This window comes from Sardina pilchardus, chromosome 7 (genome assembly GCF_963854185.1).
Source record: "Sardina pilchardus chromosome 7, fSarPil1.1, whole genome shotgun sequence".
Classification (NCBI taxonomy): Eukaryota; Metazoa; Chordata; class Actinopteri; order Clupeiformes; family Clupeidae; genus Sardina; species Sardina pilchardus.
In genome coordinates, this window is record NC_085000.1 from 20,813,118 (window position 1) to 20,830,766 (window position 17,649).

At 44.1% G+C, this 17,649-nt stretch overlaps 1 protein-coding gene across 1 annotated transcript; it reads right to left on the reverse strand.

Moving 5' to 3' along the window:
- Positions 1–452: 452 nt before the first annotated feature.
- On the reverse strand, positions 453–16,632 carry lima1a (LIM domain and actin binding 1a). The gene is made up of 11 exons (XM_062541194.1): positions 16,507–16,632; positions 13,570–13,713; positions 12,892–12,937; positions 9,604–10,008; positions 4,564–4,636; positions 4,002–4,093; positions 3,782–3,859; positions 3,083–3,131; positions 2,829–2,878; positions 2,475–2,608; positions 453–2,350 (listed from the first exon to the last, which is right to left on the reverse strand). Exons 2-11 carry the CDS (start codon positions 13,701–13,703, stop codon positions 1,252–1,254), a joined length of 2,160 nt encoding a protein of 719 aa, XP_062397178.1. The 5' UTR covers positions 13,704–13,713; positions 16,507–16,632; the 3' UTR covers positions 453–1,251.
- Positions 16,633–17,649: the final 1,017 nt, after the last annotated feature.

Below are 17,649 nucleotides of genomic sequence, written 5' to 3' on the forward strand. Positions count from 1 at the left end.
CGTTTGTCCAGTGTTCGAAAGTGTTGGTTATTGGAAGGTGAATATAGTGTAGTTTTTGACATCACTATAACCGAGAGGATTTTTAGAATGATTTAAATAAACAGTGTATCATACTAACGTATTACAGTAGCATTTTAAGTGGTCTCATCAATTTTAGACTACATTTTATATAGGCCATCAACATAGGAAGCCTACTGTAATTTTCCTCCAAGTCTAAAGCACCCAATATCTGCAAAATGTACGATCAGATTATAAAATGACTTTGCCTAACAATTCTGGAGAAACACAAATTACTATGACTGGTTAATTTATTGAAATCCAACAGTGAAGGAAAGGGTTAGTCTCAGCTCTTTTTTAACTTGCATATTTCAGTAAACATTAAAACTAAGGAACAAGCTACCTGTTAAATAGCACAGCTGTCTTTGGCTTAAGAAGAGGTCAGGACATACATGTACAGAAATGATTTATTTCAGTATACTGGTCTCATGTTCAAAATGGTTGAATTGTGCAAAGCTCAACCTAACCCATTCAAGCTGCTCAGGGAGCCCACATTGTGCAATCATTTGATAAACTGAGACAATAAGTGAATTGACATCCCCCCACCACCAACAACAACAAACAACAAAACAAAAAACACTTTAACATAAAATTATATAAAAGGACAAAACACAAATAAGAGCTGGAATCCTTTCCTGGTGAGATAATGAGCAACAGTGGTGTAATGGGTGACTCAGCAACATCAAATACATCGACATGGTTCAGAATATCCCCCTTTATCTTCAAGACAAATTTGAGGTCCAACATTGAACATGGAAAAAATGAATTTGAAGGTCACAAATATCACACTAGTATTAGTGTAGTGTACTAGTATACAATCTGAAAACATTGCTGGTTGAATTCATAGATTTAATACACACAAAACCAGGAATAAAGAATGAAGACATATAAAGGCCTATTGACAGACATAAAAAAAATGTTTAAAATTGATTATAAGATGGTTATATGAGTGAGGTGTGTCTTGGTCCTGCATATATTTGAGATCTCCATTATTAGTTGTTTTTGGTTCTTTGCAACATTCACAGGCACCTGAAGAGACAGAACTCAGACTGAAGCAGCCCTGCACCAGCACTGAACAGGGAGATCTTAGATTGGTCTTTAGAGTTCGCTTCAGTTAAAAGGAGACAGATCCATATCGTTCAATTAATCCAATGTGTCAATCCAACGTCTTGATGGCTTTATCCCGCCACATCCTTAGTTGTCCTGTTCTTCCTCCTCATAATGACGGTTTCGTTTGATTAGCTCCTCCACAGACACCTCCTCTTGGTTCTCTTCAGCCTCCTCTCCTTCCCAGAAGCCCACGTCCTGGGAAGCACGGTTTTCCTGCGATTCAGGCGACGGAGATGCTGGAGGTGTGGTGTCCATTTGAGACGGCTGGCATTCTGGAGATGCCAGGCATTCTGGAGATGTTACGTCATCTTCATCTCCCTGTTCTGCTTCCATCTCCTCACCATCACTTCCCAACTCCTCTTCCTCTTCTTCCTCCTCCCCCTCCTCCTCCTCCTCCTCCTCCTCCGACCTATGACCCACTTCTTGTGTCGAACTTGCATCTTCATTTAGCTCCTCCCCTTCCAAGTCATTCCCACAGATTTCGTCACTTAGTGGTGCATCGTCAGCGTCAGGCCTCTGGGGATGAGGGGATGAGGGTTGTTCCTGATCATCTCTGGAGGTCTCCACTGGCTCAGGCTTGGAGAAGCAAGCGTCTTTAGGGACTGAGGCCGAGGTGGGAGTTAGGGAGAACGGCCGGCTGCGCTCTTTGAGCGAGGAGCTCCTCTGCAGGCTGGACAGCTCCGACAGCTCTGGGCTCGGGGCAAGGGTCAGGGCATCCCCTTCGGGAGGCCACTTGGCCAGAACAGATCTGACGACAGGACTGCTCTCAGGCGCTGGACTAAGGCTCTCAGGGACCACCACCTCCTCCGCATCGCCTCCATCACAGGAGTCAGCCCGGGGGGGCCAGGAAATCTTCAACCGGCGCGTCTCGGTCAGACGCTCTACGGAACCACCTGCAGCCTTCTCTGGAGTGCTGGTGCTGGACACCGAGCGGGTCTCGAGAGAGGCCGCCAGCACGTTCACCTTGGCTAACGGGGACTCCTCCACTGTAGGGCTGGTGAGTTTATCTGCAGACGGGGTCACTTTAGGCTGCTCCTCCGGTGTTCCTTTGACTGCTCCCTCCCACAGCTCCTTATGGGGCCGGTGTCCAAACCCCTCGTCATAGTTGCCCTTGGCCTTGAAGAGCTGGCAAAAGTGGGGCTTGCAGTAGACATTGCTGTGCAGAGATGCGTAGTTCCCCAAGCTGTCCAACAGAGGGAGATATTGGACCAGAATTACTCAAGACAGATGGAGCAGAGACACCTCATGGACATCAAGTGAAATGGCACAAAAGGTACAGTTAAGGATTGAGTGTCACATTGACTAACCTCAGCTTGGTGTTGCAGTGGGCACAGCGGAAGCATGTGTTGTGGTAGACGTGTTGATTGGCCACCAGGCGCTCCAGCGGGTAAACAGTCTTCTGACACATCACACAGGTCTCCCGCGCAGGCAAACGGAACTTCTGCAAAAATACAAACAGGACTAGCTTCAGGTCCACACTCAAAGACAAAACTGAGACTTTTCACTTTCAATACATGTACCACTACGGAGACATTTCATTTCTAGTCATAACTGCTGTAAACGGCTTATAATTAATCTAGTCAACGTAACCATTTCAATAAAACAGGTAAGTGTCAATAAGAAGCAACCTTCCCAGTACATGAATCTTGAGGAAAACTTACCTTAAGCGATTTAGGCTGAGTTGGATCATGGGGAGATGAAGGTGCAGTTCCTGTTGGGATGAAGAATCATTGTTACAGTGCAGCAATGCTAACCTTTTGCATCAGAGTCCACAAAGGAACCATTAAAACATTAATGTATCCTAATGGGTTATGAAATTGCAGCAGTGCAAAGTAAAATTAACCACTTTGTTAGAATGTTACAAAACAGTCCCTTGGAACACATGGCTTGATAAAAGGCCAGTTCTGAAGCTCACCATTGCTGTCTGTGGAGGAACCTTTCCTGCTATTGGGCTCAGAGACGGACTGCGGACGGAAGAGAAGAGACAAGAGTCAGATGGCAGTTCAACGCTGTACAACAACAATCACATTTACACAGTGCTTTTCACAACGCTCAAAGCACCTCACAGTGACGGGGGAAACTCACTAACCACCACCAAAGTGTAAGTGAGCCATTATGTGCCAGAACAGAAGACTCACCACACACCACCAGCTTGAGGTGGAGAGTGAGTGAGTGAGTGAGTGAGTGAGTGAATTGCCAATTACATGATTAAGGGGGCAGGTTGAATGAGCCAGGTTGGGAATTTAGCCAGGACTTCCGGGAACCCCATACTCTTCGCGATAAGCGTAAATGAGATTTTTAATAACCACAGTGAGTCAGGACCTTGGTTTAACATCTCATCCGAAGGACGGCATCTCCTGCAGTACAGTGTTCCAGTCACTGCACTGTGGCATTGGGATCGATATTTTTGGCCAGAGGGAAGAGTGCCACCTACTGGCCACCCACCAACACCCACTTCCAACTGCAAACCTAGTTTTCCAAGGAGGTCTCCCATCAAAGTACTAACAAAGTCCACATCTGCTAAGCTTCAGTAATTCAGCAAAGACAGGGTATCCTTTGGTCTGGCTGCTGAACCTGTTGAACTCATGGAGGAAAAGAGGCGATTAAGACCTACCATCTCCACAATGCTTGGGGGCACATTCTCCTTTTGCTTCATGATGTAAGCGTGCGGCTCTGTGTCCATGGAGTCATTCTGGATACGCATAGAAGCAAAGAGGAGAGGAGACAACTCATGACAAATCACAATTTACCATACTTTTTGTACAACTGATTATGGATGTTTATGGGTGTTGTATGGTTCACAGGTCTTGTAAGTCAGAGGAAAGGATGCTCACAGTCCGAGTCGGTGTGGTGAAGACATCCTGTTTGGACACAGCTGCCTGGTAGATGGCCATCCTGTCCCGCAGAGGGGTAGTCTCAACTTTTTCTGTGAAGAGAGAAAGAGCAAGGAAACAGGATGAGGGAGAAATATGAGAGAGAGGGAGGCAGATGAAAAGAGGGGAAGAGAATAAAAGAGAGGGTTGCAATGCAGTCAGAGACACTCCTCCAGTCTGCTCCTTTCATTCAGGAGAGTTGCTGCCAGAGGCCGAGTGGCGTCTGGCACAATGGTGAGACTGTAAGCCCGTTGTGGGAGAGACGCACAAGGTCAGGGGAAAGAAAGACAAGACTAACAGAGCCCTGCAGAAACGGTTCAAAACTAAGCCCTCGGTACCCTGTGGTTAACACACTCAACGAGATACAATAGTCACAAGCTGTTCTCCCGAGTAAGTATATAACAAAGGATTTGCTTTTTTGTCATGTCAGAGAATTAATCACACTCCGAGCTCACTGCCTATTCACCAGTATCGTAGCATTAGCGTAATGTTGTGGGAACGTGGTTTAGACAGAGGGACTCACCTTTGTCGGTTTGTAGATGCATGTTTTCAGGCATGCTGCTGCTTGCTCCCATTCGGCCCGGCTCCTTGGGTACCTGAACATACACAGAGAAAAGTGCGGTTGAAGGAAACTAAGCTTTACCACAGTGGCAATAACTGGCAGTAAATGTGGACATAAACCTGTGATGATTGATCCAAGGGAACGTTCAACAGTGTTAACAGTTTAAAAACTTTATTTACTTATGGAAATATTTCCATTGATTAATGTAAAACCCTACTATTAACGACTACCTCGCTGGATCTCTGTTGGGTGTGCAGCTAGAGTGAAGTGATTCAAGTGCATGCAGTCTGGTTGACTAATTGCTCATTTGATTGCACATGTGACCACTGGGTGGCTGATTGACTACAGGTGATCTTCACACCTGTAGCTTGATCTTTCCACACAAAGGTCTTCAACTGAAATTCTAAAGCCCACCCTACTGATAGACTTTGACAAGATTTGGGAAAGATTCTTGAAAGATTCTTGAAAGAAGTCTGTCAGTGTAAGGTGGGCTTAAGACCTCATTATTCTCGATACAACCATGGACACAAGCGTCGAACTCTGTCGCCACCTCTGCTGGTGTGCGGAGTTGTATTGAGAATAAAGTAATCGAATGTCAACAGTGGAGTGCATCGCACTCATGTCGGCCCCCGGTGTCCACAGCGCTTAAGGCTCGTGACCAACCAATGAAGCCTTTTTAATGTGCCATTTATTTTTGAAAACCATAACGTGTGCATGTTTAGCCTCACAGATGTGACAAAGATCAAACAGGCTGGAGGGCCTTTTGGAGCAGCAGAGCAGCTGCGATGAGGACCTTTGACTGTTCTGGTGGCCCTGCTAGTGCTCGCCATCCAGACTCTTGCCCCACGCTGCCAGGCCTGCTGCCCATGCCATTAATCCCCTAATGAGCTCAGTGAGCCACAGCCGGGGCTAGACACCACTGTCTGGCCCTGCATGGCTTCCTCCATCAACAGGCCACAGCACCACCTCTTACCGTCCGCAGACGGACACACACTCACAGCCACAAGCACACTGATCAGTTTCGTGTATGCCAGTATTTCAGCTCACAAATCGCATTTAGAGAAGCAGGGTAGCCACCCGCAGTCTTGACTTAAAACTGCTAATAATGTATCAGTTAGGTTCTCTGTTCTCTGAAAACATTTTGGAGTCAAGTTCAAGGGCACAATCTGTATTCGTGATCTATCTATAGACCACAATATTTCCATTGTGACAAGACCGAATAACGGCAGGCATTATTTGGCACAAGAAGATGCCATCTCGTCTCGAGCACCTATGTTTGGGAAATCTATTTAAGGCAGAAGAAAACTCAATCCACAGGCTCAATCTGAGGCTTGAAGAGCAGCCTCCGTGTTGGGGTGTGCTGTGCTCTGCTCTGCTCTGCTCGCAGGCCAGATTAGAGGCCCAGGATGATGCCAGTGTGTGGCTGTCTGCCGTTGTCCAGAGAGGGGGATGGGCAGAGGGCAGCTGGTACAATCTTTAAATACAAGGGCTGGCGTGGGGTGGGGTGTGTGTGTGAGTGTGTGTGTGGGGTGGGGAGGGAGGGGGGGGGTAAATACGGTTTTGTTCCTCCTCTCAGTGGATTAGCCATTGGAAGTCAGTGGGGTGGACGGAAGCCTGCCAGCCAGCCAGCCAGCCAGCCGGTGGCTGCACTGCTGGGCATCTCCAGACAGAAGGAAGGACACCATGGAGAGACAGGGGTAAACAAAAACACAAAACTGCGGCTCAAGCAGGGGGATCAGTGGAACAGACAGGAGGGGCTTTTTACACTAATCCTTCGTACCAAATAGAGGGGTCTGAGCTGCCCCGGCCATCCATCCAGCCGCACGCAAGTAAAATAAAGGCCACTCTCATCGCCAGCAGTAATTAAAGAGATATGGGTAAAGCTGCACACAAAGCACTCATAAACACATGCTCCACTGCACACACATGTGCACATGACCATGACCAAACTCGGTTACATGTCAACATGCCCCCCAAATGTGCTCATTAGACCACTTTAACTCATCATAACTTCACATGATCCCTGGCATGGGACCAAAAACATCATAGACCAATCTACTCACACTACAGTAGGGGGAATCAACTTTTTTTTCCCCCATACAATTTTAAGCACTATTCTCTTGAGACAACAAACTTTAATGAGTCATTATAGTTTCTTGTCCAATTTAAGGATCATGATAGATGATGTGTTCTAGGTCTATTTCTATGGCATGCTCGTCCCTTGATGACATTTCTGATGCAAACCGCTGTCGCACTGCAACTTCACAAATATCAGTTGAGAAGAGTCGTCTGCTTTGTGCTTCCTTTAAAACCATGCCAAACCACACGGCAACCCAGGGGTCGGATATGTCAAGCTTTGAAATTCCCTGTACAGTAGTGTTTTAGCCACATAACTCAATTGGGCATGTTTAACAGAGGAGCGACTGAGGGGGAGACTCTCTGTCTGTGTCCAACGCGTGGGGCTGGGGGGGTGGGTGGTTGGGGGGTGAGTAAAGACGCCAGTCAGCCTCTCTGCCTCATGACCGAGCCCTGTGGCTGGAGGCCTGCCCACCGGAGCCACAGGGCGGCTTGGAGCACAGGGTCCGCTCTGAGGATCCTTAGTCTGCCCATGCCATCATGTGCCTGCCTGCCTGCCCCATGACATCAGCGCAAAAGGGGGACGCTCACCAGCCCCGGGGTGCTGGAGGAGGTCAGCCTGATGCTAGCAGAGGCCCTAGATTTGCGCTCAGCCGGTGCCCCACTTGGCATCTGTGGAAAATACGGGGCGGAGGTGCCTTGATGCTCTCAGACAGTCTTGCCAAGGCACATTTAAAATGTATAAATTGAATGAATTTATCTTTTTCGAAGACAAGTGCCTCAGAGTGTCAATTTACATGGGAAATAGCCTTACATAGCCTGTTGGAGAAATAGTGCTGAATGCAGTAGGCAGGTATGAAAAATAAATCAATAATTGCTCCAGATCAAATGATACACCTCCTACAATATCAGATATCTTAAGGTATTTTCAGGCCTTAGAGATAAAAAACTAAATATAAAACGTTTTTAGACGTTTTAGGGATCCACAGGGACCCTGACTACTGTACATAAAGAGCACTTTATTGACAGATGGATCATTCCACTTTAGCATGATTTAGAGATGAAACCATGTGAATTTAAATGCTGGTCACAATGACTGTCAGTTGCTGTGGTTGACGAGGACATATACAAATGATATCCAAAGGTCTATGTGACAGTGGGCATTTACTCAAAGCAGTCGCTTTATTGCACTACAGTGCTAGCAAATGAAGGTGAGTTGTAAAATATATCACGTGACATAACGTATTTGTCTTAAATAGTCAAATGAAGATATACGTGTTATCAGTCTGAGCTTTCAGGCCAGGAGAACAAGCAGTTTGCAAGAGCAGCACACACAAGAACAGTCGAGAGGTACTGAAGAGGTAGTTTAACTTTCTCTCTCATTTCAATGTTCATGTTCATTTCATTCTAAATGAATGACACAGAGCTCACCTCAGCATCAAAAGTGAGCCCATCACCTCACGAATATGACATCAAACAGATGTCCTGCATGTCCTCAAAATGTCAGAGACCTATATTTAAAATGAAAACATTCATTTTTGACTTCTAATGTTCCATTTCAGTCCTGCTTCCTGCCCATCCTTTTTTGCCTATCCTCTCCATGGCTTCTCTCAATTGAGCGGAGAACCAGCATGAATCCCTTCACTGTGCAGAGAGCGGCATACAAGGCTCCATTGTTCTGACTGTTCTCTCCCAGTTTATCTGGAGCACATAACCTTTCCAATGCTGGGAATACAAGAGTATCAGCCAATGAGGAGAGATAAAATATTCAGCCAGTTCCACGATACTCTGATTGATGTCTAAAAATCAAATGTCTAGAGTCTAATTTGTAGTTAAAGATATTAATTTGTCTGGACAAAAATATGCCTGCAGTGCTTGGGTTGTTTGGCATATATCGAATACAGTAATAGAGCAGAACATATAACCAAATAGAAATTCTTATTGGAAAGTGCAATCACCTACGTCAATACTGAGCATGCACATTCTAATGCCTACTCATTTATGATAGATAACGAAGTCCAAATAGGACACTCTGTGGGCACACACGGCAGCCTGAGGTGTGTGGGAATGCCGGCTGACTCCGAGTACAGCCATATGGAGAGAGCGGAGAGGGCATGTGATATACAGCATGACGGACCCTCCGGGAGTGTCTGACTAGAATGAGACAAACCCACGTGCTTCGGAGCCTTGACAGCACTTTCCATTTTTAACGCCCAACGAACGCCAGCAGATCTCAGACCTCAACAGATCAACACTGTCAGTATTCGGTGGATTCTCAACACACGGACCATTTCTACAATCACATGACCCCCCAGGGGATAAACACATCAGCTGATGGATGGACTGGAATATATAAACATCCTGATTATCCTCATCATTCAAATTGGATGTGCATAGGCCTGTCACAATATTTACATTATTGACTTGCGCGATATTTGAAAATGTCAACTTAACTTTTGCAGACCTTGATATCACCGGACAGCTGTTTACATTCACATCATTGATCTTCTCTTTCACATTTAAAGAGAAGTCCTAAAACATAGCGATGACTAACCTAACCTAAAGGCCCGCCAGTTATAGAGTATAGTTATGCTAATTGATTTCTCCAAAGTATACTCCTTTTGCACATCACAGTGTTTGAGAAGGAAATAATAGCTGCAGTTGCAGGTGGAGAAAGGCTTTGTAGTTGCATTATTGTGTGGTTATAGTAACATCAGATTTGAACAATAATAGCATATATGGTATACACCAATATGGTGTCCAGTGTCATGAAAATCATGACAAGAACTAGATGCACATAATTGCCTATCTTGAACCATAACAAGACTGAGTACATCACTGAATGTGAACCCTCCTGTGGAACTTTTATGTATACTGTACATTCAATCACACTGAGCCCCATAAACTCACTGCACTTTAACTCACTTTGTTCTGCATGTTCTCCCCTTTCTCAAACATCATCTTCAGGCTGGTAAGAGGCACGTTGGGCTTCTCGATGGCCACGCTGGGCGCAGTTGCAGGCTCCTCTTGCTCCTGGTTCTCCATGGCTGGCTTCTCCTGGTACTGCAGATCCTGGGGGACCGGGACAACCGCAGGCTCCGTCGGGGTGTCTGTGGGCAACGCTCGGCTCTCGTTGGTAGTTGTTGATTCCTGGACCGGTTCTGAGGATAGTGGCGAGACTGTTGCCTTCTCTGGCTGTTGAGAGTTGGGAGTGGGCTTCGATGGGCGTGTGTGGGGGTACGTCGTAGGGGTCACGGGGGGCTGCTCCCAGCGCTTCTTCAGCGCACTCAGGTTGCCACGGCGCCGAGGTGAGGGCACGTCCTCCGAAGCCTGATGGGTAAAGGCAGAACCGTCAGTGACACCTTCTATGGAGTTCTATAGATACCTTCTATGGAGTTCTATGGAATTCAAACATGTCAGTGCCTCCCTCATTGAATGATGCGCCACATATCTGACCAGGGATTTTGTTTAGAAAACACTCAAGCAGGACGTTCTCCGATATGTAATGACATCACATGCTTGTTATTACATTACTTATCAGACTTTGACCAAATCTGAAGCAAATCTGTTTAAAGGGGCCTGGAACGGCTGGATTAGAAATAGACCTAAAGGTGGCCTTGCTGTCCTTAGGATCTACTGTGCTGCCCTTTAAGATGTAGGCATTGGTTTCCTGCTGGCTCTGTGATAAAGAGCAGAGAGCTTGTGGAATGCTTCACACACTCAGCATATTAGAAGCACATGGAGCAGGAGAGGATTTTGGAATGTCAGCAGGAGATCTACAGTGTTGCACTCTGAAGTACAAGAGTTAAAGAGGAAAGCACAAGTAGAAATATTATTTCACACTCACTGAGAAAATCAGTCAATTAATTTTGCCATCTGTAAAACAATATAATACAGGATCATTTCTGGGCGATGATTTTAAACTGAGCAACAATCCAATTGAAAATGAATAGGTCATACGAAAATAAGCCAAGTTAGTCTTGGTATCCTGCCATTACAAAGTTGGGAGGAAGGTCTGTCCTATTCTCAGGACTCTCACTATTTTGACACTCACAAAAAGTCGTAAGTATACATGTGTAACAGCATTTGACTTCCAAGAAAAACTTAAATGAGAAAGTCAGCAGAGAAGGCACAGCAAGTTCATCCAGCAACTTATGCTTCTGTCAGCGTGTTGCATCACTGGCACAGTACCCCTTTTCAATCTTAAGCACATTTCAAGAATGTTCTTCTGCCTCTGCCAAATCGAATGAACTTGTCTAAAATGGATCGAATATTTCTTCAAATTTGCATTTACAATACAATTTGGCTGTCCGTCACATGTCATAAATAAAGCAAATCAACCTTGATTAACTACAACCAGAAAATGAATGTGAAGAAACATGTCATACATTACATTGTTTGATAGATTAAATGATTGATTTCACTGGTCGGATAATTTTCCATGTAAACATTTAAAAACCTCTGTGAAAGATAGAAAGTTTGAAACCTGGTGTATTGTAGGTGTTCTCCGTTCTCAGCCGGACGGGAATGATAAAAGCTGTCCCAGATGTCAGCCTTTAGAAACAGTAAAGGAACTAGCCCACCCCTCTAATGAAAAGAGAGAAAAGCTGAGGGGAAAAGGAGGAAGAGGAAAGGGAGGTGGGGGGGGGGGGGGGGGGGGGGGGGGGGGGAGTGGGATACTGAGTCAGTAAAAGGACAGAGACCAGGATCCAGGAAGCCAGAAAGTCAGAAACTTCATTCAGGAGAGAAATGAACCCTTGGACTGATGAAAGACTGGGACTTTCCCCAACGCACAGGCAGCATTTTATGAGCTCACTGATCATGTGCATCAGTTAGAGCATCAACAGAATACACTCATGCAACTCAAACATTCAGAAGAAGCACAAACTATGTGTAATAGAAGAAGTCGAGTTAAAAGTCAAATGGTATGTTCCAACTGAACAGCTTGAATGTAACTGTAGCAGTCTGGCATATCCAAAAACAAACTAACAGATGGTTCCCATAGTCTGGTACAGTCCTCCTTTCTCTAATAAACTTTTCTTCCTTTCATCTACACCACCCCACTAAATTTAGAATTTGACACCACTGGAAATGGATTGGATTGCACTGGGTAATAATACCAGCAACAATGAAAAAGTACGTTATTCTTTATATTCTTGCTTGAATGTGGTTTGCTGCTGGGTCCTTTCCAACTGAGTCTGAGCACAGGCACCGCTCCTTGGTGCCAGAACAAAAGAGGTGAGTCATGAGACAAGATCCTCTCCGGCTGATTTAGCTCAAGAGTGACAAAGAGCACCGACCCACCGAGTAGCACTATCTCCAGTGCCGTACACAAGCAAGTTTGACTTTGTTTTAATTTATTCTGGTTGTACAAATGTCTTTCATGAATCATGAAAAGCCTCGTATTTTGAAATTGCTATCATAATTTTCTTCCAAACGACTCACTCAGGTCTACAGGTCTATTTGAAACTCTCCTCTAAGTGACTTACAGTACGTATCTGTCAAATGTCAAGGAATCAGAATGAATCCTGTGTTTCACTCAACACTGACAAAGAACAAGCAACATGCTCTATATCAGTAGGGTATAGCAATTGCAACATCCCAAAATTAAATTACAAATGCTTACTGCAATTAGTGCTGCACATGAACCCTTTAAACCCAAGCACACCAGTGGTATCACAAGTCTGCCACACACGTACCTCTGACAGCGCTGTCCCTCCACTTTACTTCCACATCAGAGCATCACAGTGGTTCTAGTCATGGACCACTGTGGTGTGCAGTCTACCTCATTACCCGGCTAAGAGTGAGGGCTAGCTGGAACTCCAGCATGCTGCTGTCTCTGGCTACAGTTTACAGTTCATGAGCCCTCCAGTCCAGACAACACCACAGAGCAGACGTAAGGCACTGGGCGTGGTTATGTCAAACTGCAGAGGAATTACCCGAAGATTAAGCAGTCTAAATAAGGATTAAGACAACTAGCCATGTGGCTATACACTGACCAGGCATAACTTGAAGCTGCAGCAGCAGCAGTAGCAGAGATTGAGTCTGTGTGGTTGCTAATAGCCATGTGTTGCAGTCCAGTATAGGCCTGTGCCAGACTGATAGAAGACAAAAGAGTCAGCATCCTACTGAAGCTGAAGCCGGTGTAATGCTACATACTGTATGTACAGGGCAACCAAACATGGCTGCTGCTGAGTGGATGCAGACACTTACGGTTTTCTTCTTCTCTACGCCAGTCTCCTCTGCTGCTTTTTGGTACCTGGGAGGATAAGAGCAGAGGCTGTGAATGAGGCTATTCATTCACATAAGGCCACAGATGACAGAACTGACCTTTATGGTTAACTGTTCTCAACAGTCATGACACAAGATAAGAGAGTAACACTGTCCCCTGCTGTCTAAAGTGTGCATAAGTACACTGGTGGAAGCTTCATTTACAGTACAGTGGTTTGGTGATCATAAGCAAAACCATTAAATCATTAGACCTATAAGTCGTGGAAGGGTATGGAGCACAGAATGGATATTATTTTACTGATGAAATTAAACAAGCCCACCAACTGCATCCCTTTGAATAAATATTTCTGGTCTGGCACTTTACAAGAACTATAAAAGCAAGCATGGTTTTTTTTCTCAATGATTTGTGTCACTGATATTGCACCGAGGAAAAAAGTAATTTATCTAAAACCCACAACTAGAGCAAAAACAAGTGCACCAGTAATGCAGTTCAACAGGTAGAGACCCTGTAATGGATGATAAATAGTATGTTACAGGGCAGATTAAACAGAGAGCTAAAACATTAAACACAAAAGTCATTGATGCATTTCAGGTACAAGAAGACATTTGGTGAAAGGAAAGGAATACTGTAATCAGTATCAAGTTGTATCCAACACCTACTTGGAGAAGCGCTCAGCAATGGCTGTATTCTTGCCCACGATGGACAGTTCGTTGGCTGTGATGCGCAGAGACTGGGAGGCCCACTGCCTTCTCTGGAATGAGTTGGTGGCCATGACTGCTGTTGTGTCCTCCATGTTCTGCAACCTAAGGAGAGTAGAGCACAGGGGAAACGATTGAATCCTCTACACATCTACTACACTCCACTGACCTCCTTCCCTACAAGACACACCAGTGGTGAGTCAATCATGTCTCCCACACAGTTCACAGTAATGCCGAGACGCATGGAAATGTAACTAATGGTCAGCTACCCTAGAGAGTCATGTTTAAGACTAAAGGATTCCAAAACATGTTCCCTCCAACCCATCAAAAGGATGTGTTTACATGCATGCTTCAATACCTTTCTGTCAGTACATGTCTTTAAAAGAGAACATGCGAGCCTTTAGGCCATGTGGATAGGCTTTAGGCAAGGAGACAGGCTGGTCATTGCTTTAGCATGAAAGATGGTTATCTTATCTTAATACAACCAAGCCTGATTACACACATGATGAGAGACTAACATCTCTTACAGGGGAGAACGGGATAAGATGAGCCATTTCTTTTTCATCATTCATTATTCTAATGTGTCAAAGAGATTCTGTTTTGTAACCTTCACACCATACAAAATGTCAAGGTGTACTACAACTTCTAGCCAACAACTCTTTGATAACTTATAAGGGTAAAGAGATATACTCTTCGCAATAAAAAGTTTGTCTCATGGCACATCTAACCCCAGATGTGGGGTAAGATGAGCCTAGGTACAGTATGGGGTAAGTGGGTCCAAAACAAAGATTTCAGGTAAAAACAACAACAACAACATCAAAAAAACATAATTGAATTTCTAAAAACTGAAAATTTGTCAAGACATATTTAGGCCTGTAACATTTGTGGAATCCACCTGAATGGAAAATGGAAAAATGGAATCCACTCGGAGAGCAAAAAATCATATTTTTACACATACGTATAGGCCTATATTTTTTAACACAATCGCTACATGTGCTGTACCTTTTCACGGATTGTAAGGAACCATAGCCTCTTAAATGCTGTCACTTGGTAAAGTTTGTTTGAAGTTTCCTTAAAAAAAGAGCCATCTTAGCCAAGGGCCCATCTTACCCCATGCTCAACTTTCCCAGTTCTCCGCTATTGGTCTAAGTGTGCGTGTGGATCAGGATGTGAGCGGACTTCCTGCCTTACTCTAAATGATGAGTCATTCTTTTGGATAGAAGGTCTGGAAAACACCAGCAATTTACCTTAGCAGTTTCACCTGAAGCTAAACAAGCCAAGACACAGGCCTGCCGTAACACTGATTAGTGTGATAAGCACTTGTGTGACGCAACTCACATATTTCAGAGGAAGTCAAGTTTACTTTGGATGAGTATGTCAGTGAACATCAGCCAGACACTCTTATACAGATTTTACAAGAGGAATGTATTCAATAAATCATGTCAACAGCAGCCACCTCCCTTTACCATATTACCCTCTTTGACCATAAAATATATATAGTATAGGTATAAGTATAGGCTTATATATATGAGTATATATAAGTATAGGCTACATTACCCATAGTGTCTATTGAAGGCTCATTTTCAATATAACAGAACAAGTGGTTAATGAAAATTAGAACCAGGTCACAATCAGGTTACACTTTTATTTATTATTACTATACAAAGCCAACAAAGAAATTAAATTCCATTTTCTTTACGCATTCAGAGATTGTTAAGCACTAAAGCCTAAAGGTAGCGGGATGTGAAGAACAGAGGAGAAAGACGATGGTAAACAAAAGTAGTATACATGCAGAGTGAGGAAGAGATTGCAGGCCTAATTGTGAAGAAAAGGCAGCGGAACTGGGAGAAGGTCTGAGTCATACAAACCCCTACAGGCCTCTAGACTTCAGCAGGATGACCCAACATCACTAAATCACCCCCAAGCTGTCCACCAAGACACTCTCCGGACCTGACACATACCTGACTCACTTATACTGTAGGTTAAACACTCAGACAGATGATCAAATCTGCTATTAGACATAGCCTCGATCACTGTCTACGAAGAGATAATATAGCAGAACTGATGACAAATGAGTTTAGTCAGTTAGTGTGTCATTGATGACATCCTGGGAACTCTGTGGCATCACTGTACCCAGATCAGCAGCCTCTAGAGTCTGATTCTTTTAGGCAGATATTCATGTTCCAGTCGCTCTTACACCCAAGGGATAGGAAACATATCTTCAGTCAAGTGCGATACCCACAGGGTTAATCTGTTTTGCCCTCATTCAACTGGGACTTTCCAGTTTTGCAAGTTAACAATCAGACGTTCTTGTCTTCAGGATTGCCTATAACTAAACGCCTATAACCATCACCTCGGTTGTGAGGTAGATTGCCTCGACATCTGCTTTACCTAAGTACAGCTGTTTACAGCTGACAGAGGCATGTCACTGGGGTCAGTTGAGCATGAACACAGCACACAGGTTAAAGCCAACACCACAGCATGTTTAGACAGGCCGCACTGAGATCCCAAAGGATGAACTATGAAAGAACTCAACATCAATTATACACAAAAAGCAAATGCTGGGCCAGGTCTATTCTATTAACCACATTGATCTGAGGGTATTTGATAAGATTGCCTGATTGTGACTCAGTTAAAAATTAAACTGAAAATGAAAGTACACATCATTTTTCATGATGTCTTATGGGACATTTCTGTATGTGTGTTCATTATACATATAGTTATTCTTTCTATGATGTAAACATGGAATCTCTGGCTATGAAGAAACAAGTAAGACAGATATCTAAAACAGAACAGGAAACATTGGTAGTTAATTCAGTTTTTCAATCCAGACAGTGCTCTATTAGAACTATGATTATTTCAGTTATACTGGAGGATTAATTCAAGGAAATTGCATACCTTTGACACTTGGTAAAGTCGTCTCCTTAGCTTCTGAACAATTGGTCTCCTGACTATTCTCAGCACTTGTAGTTGTCTTTGCAGCACTGCTTTCTCAGCCCATGCGTGCCTGTGTCTGTTTATGTGTGAGGGGGTGTGTGTGTTCTGGGGTTGAGGGGAGGTAACAGCCACGAGCAAGAGACAACTCTCAACCAGTGAGAATTCCACTCTCTCTTTCACCTGTCAGGAACTGCCGCCAGATCCCACCCAGCACAGGAGTATATCAACAGACACACACACACACACACACACACACGCACTCACTCACGCACACACGCACACACTATACACTTTACCATGGCTGCTTAGTAAGGTGAGTCATTGACACAGTGATTTCGGATCCTACACTTCCAGGAAATGAGGGTTTGTTTATTCATCTCTACATGATGTCATTGTGAGGGAGGGCCAAGGAGAACAAAAAGAAGATCGGGAGATTGGGAAAAAGTGTTTGTGATGTAGAAACTTGAGCTAACGTCTTGCCTCATCTTGCTTTATAGTGATCCTATTAATCTATTGTAAAGATTGGTATTCCATACTTTAAAGATCAATTGGCTTAGCACAAACGGGTTTTCACATGCAGGTTAGAGAATGTTTCACATTCTGCTGCTATTTGTAGCCTAACTATTTAAATAATAATAATTTGCAAAACACCTGCATAATTTGTAACCTAGACAACTAATTTCATGAAATACCTCTTTACCTTATAAAATCCTGTGTACATTACTTCAACAATCCTAACTGTGGCTATGTGTCAACAGAGGTCAACACAATAACTGCCAATAGAATAGATTGCGCCAGCCTTTTTTAAAAATAAAATTAGCACAATGCAACAAACACACTCTGTATGAAGTGAGCATTAGCCCTGCAACACCAACGAATCCCACATTCATCCCTTATCCACTGGGGGCTCTTTTCTGGGAAAAGGAATAATAACCTAAATATTAAACAAACAAATCCAAGTGTAATGAAATCCCAGCAAGTGAACAAAAGACAGAGAATGAGAGCCTCAGTGCTCTCCTCCAGCTTGGCTTTGTAGCCAGGATAACACTGACTTCCTGTTTAAAATGAGTTTACTGAAAGCACAAGGGCCAAAGGTTAGACATC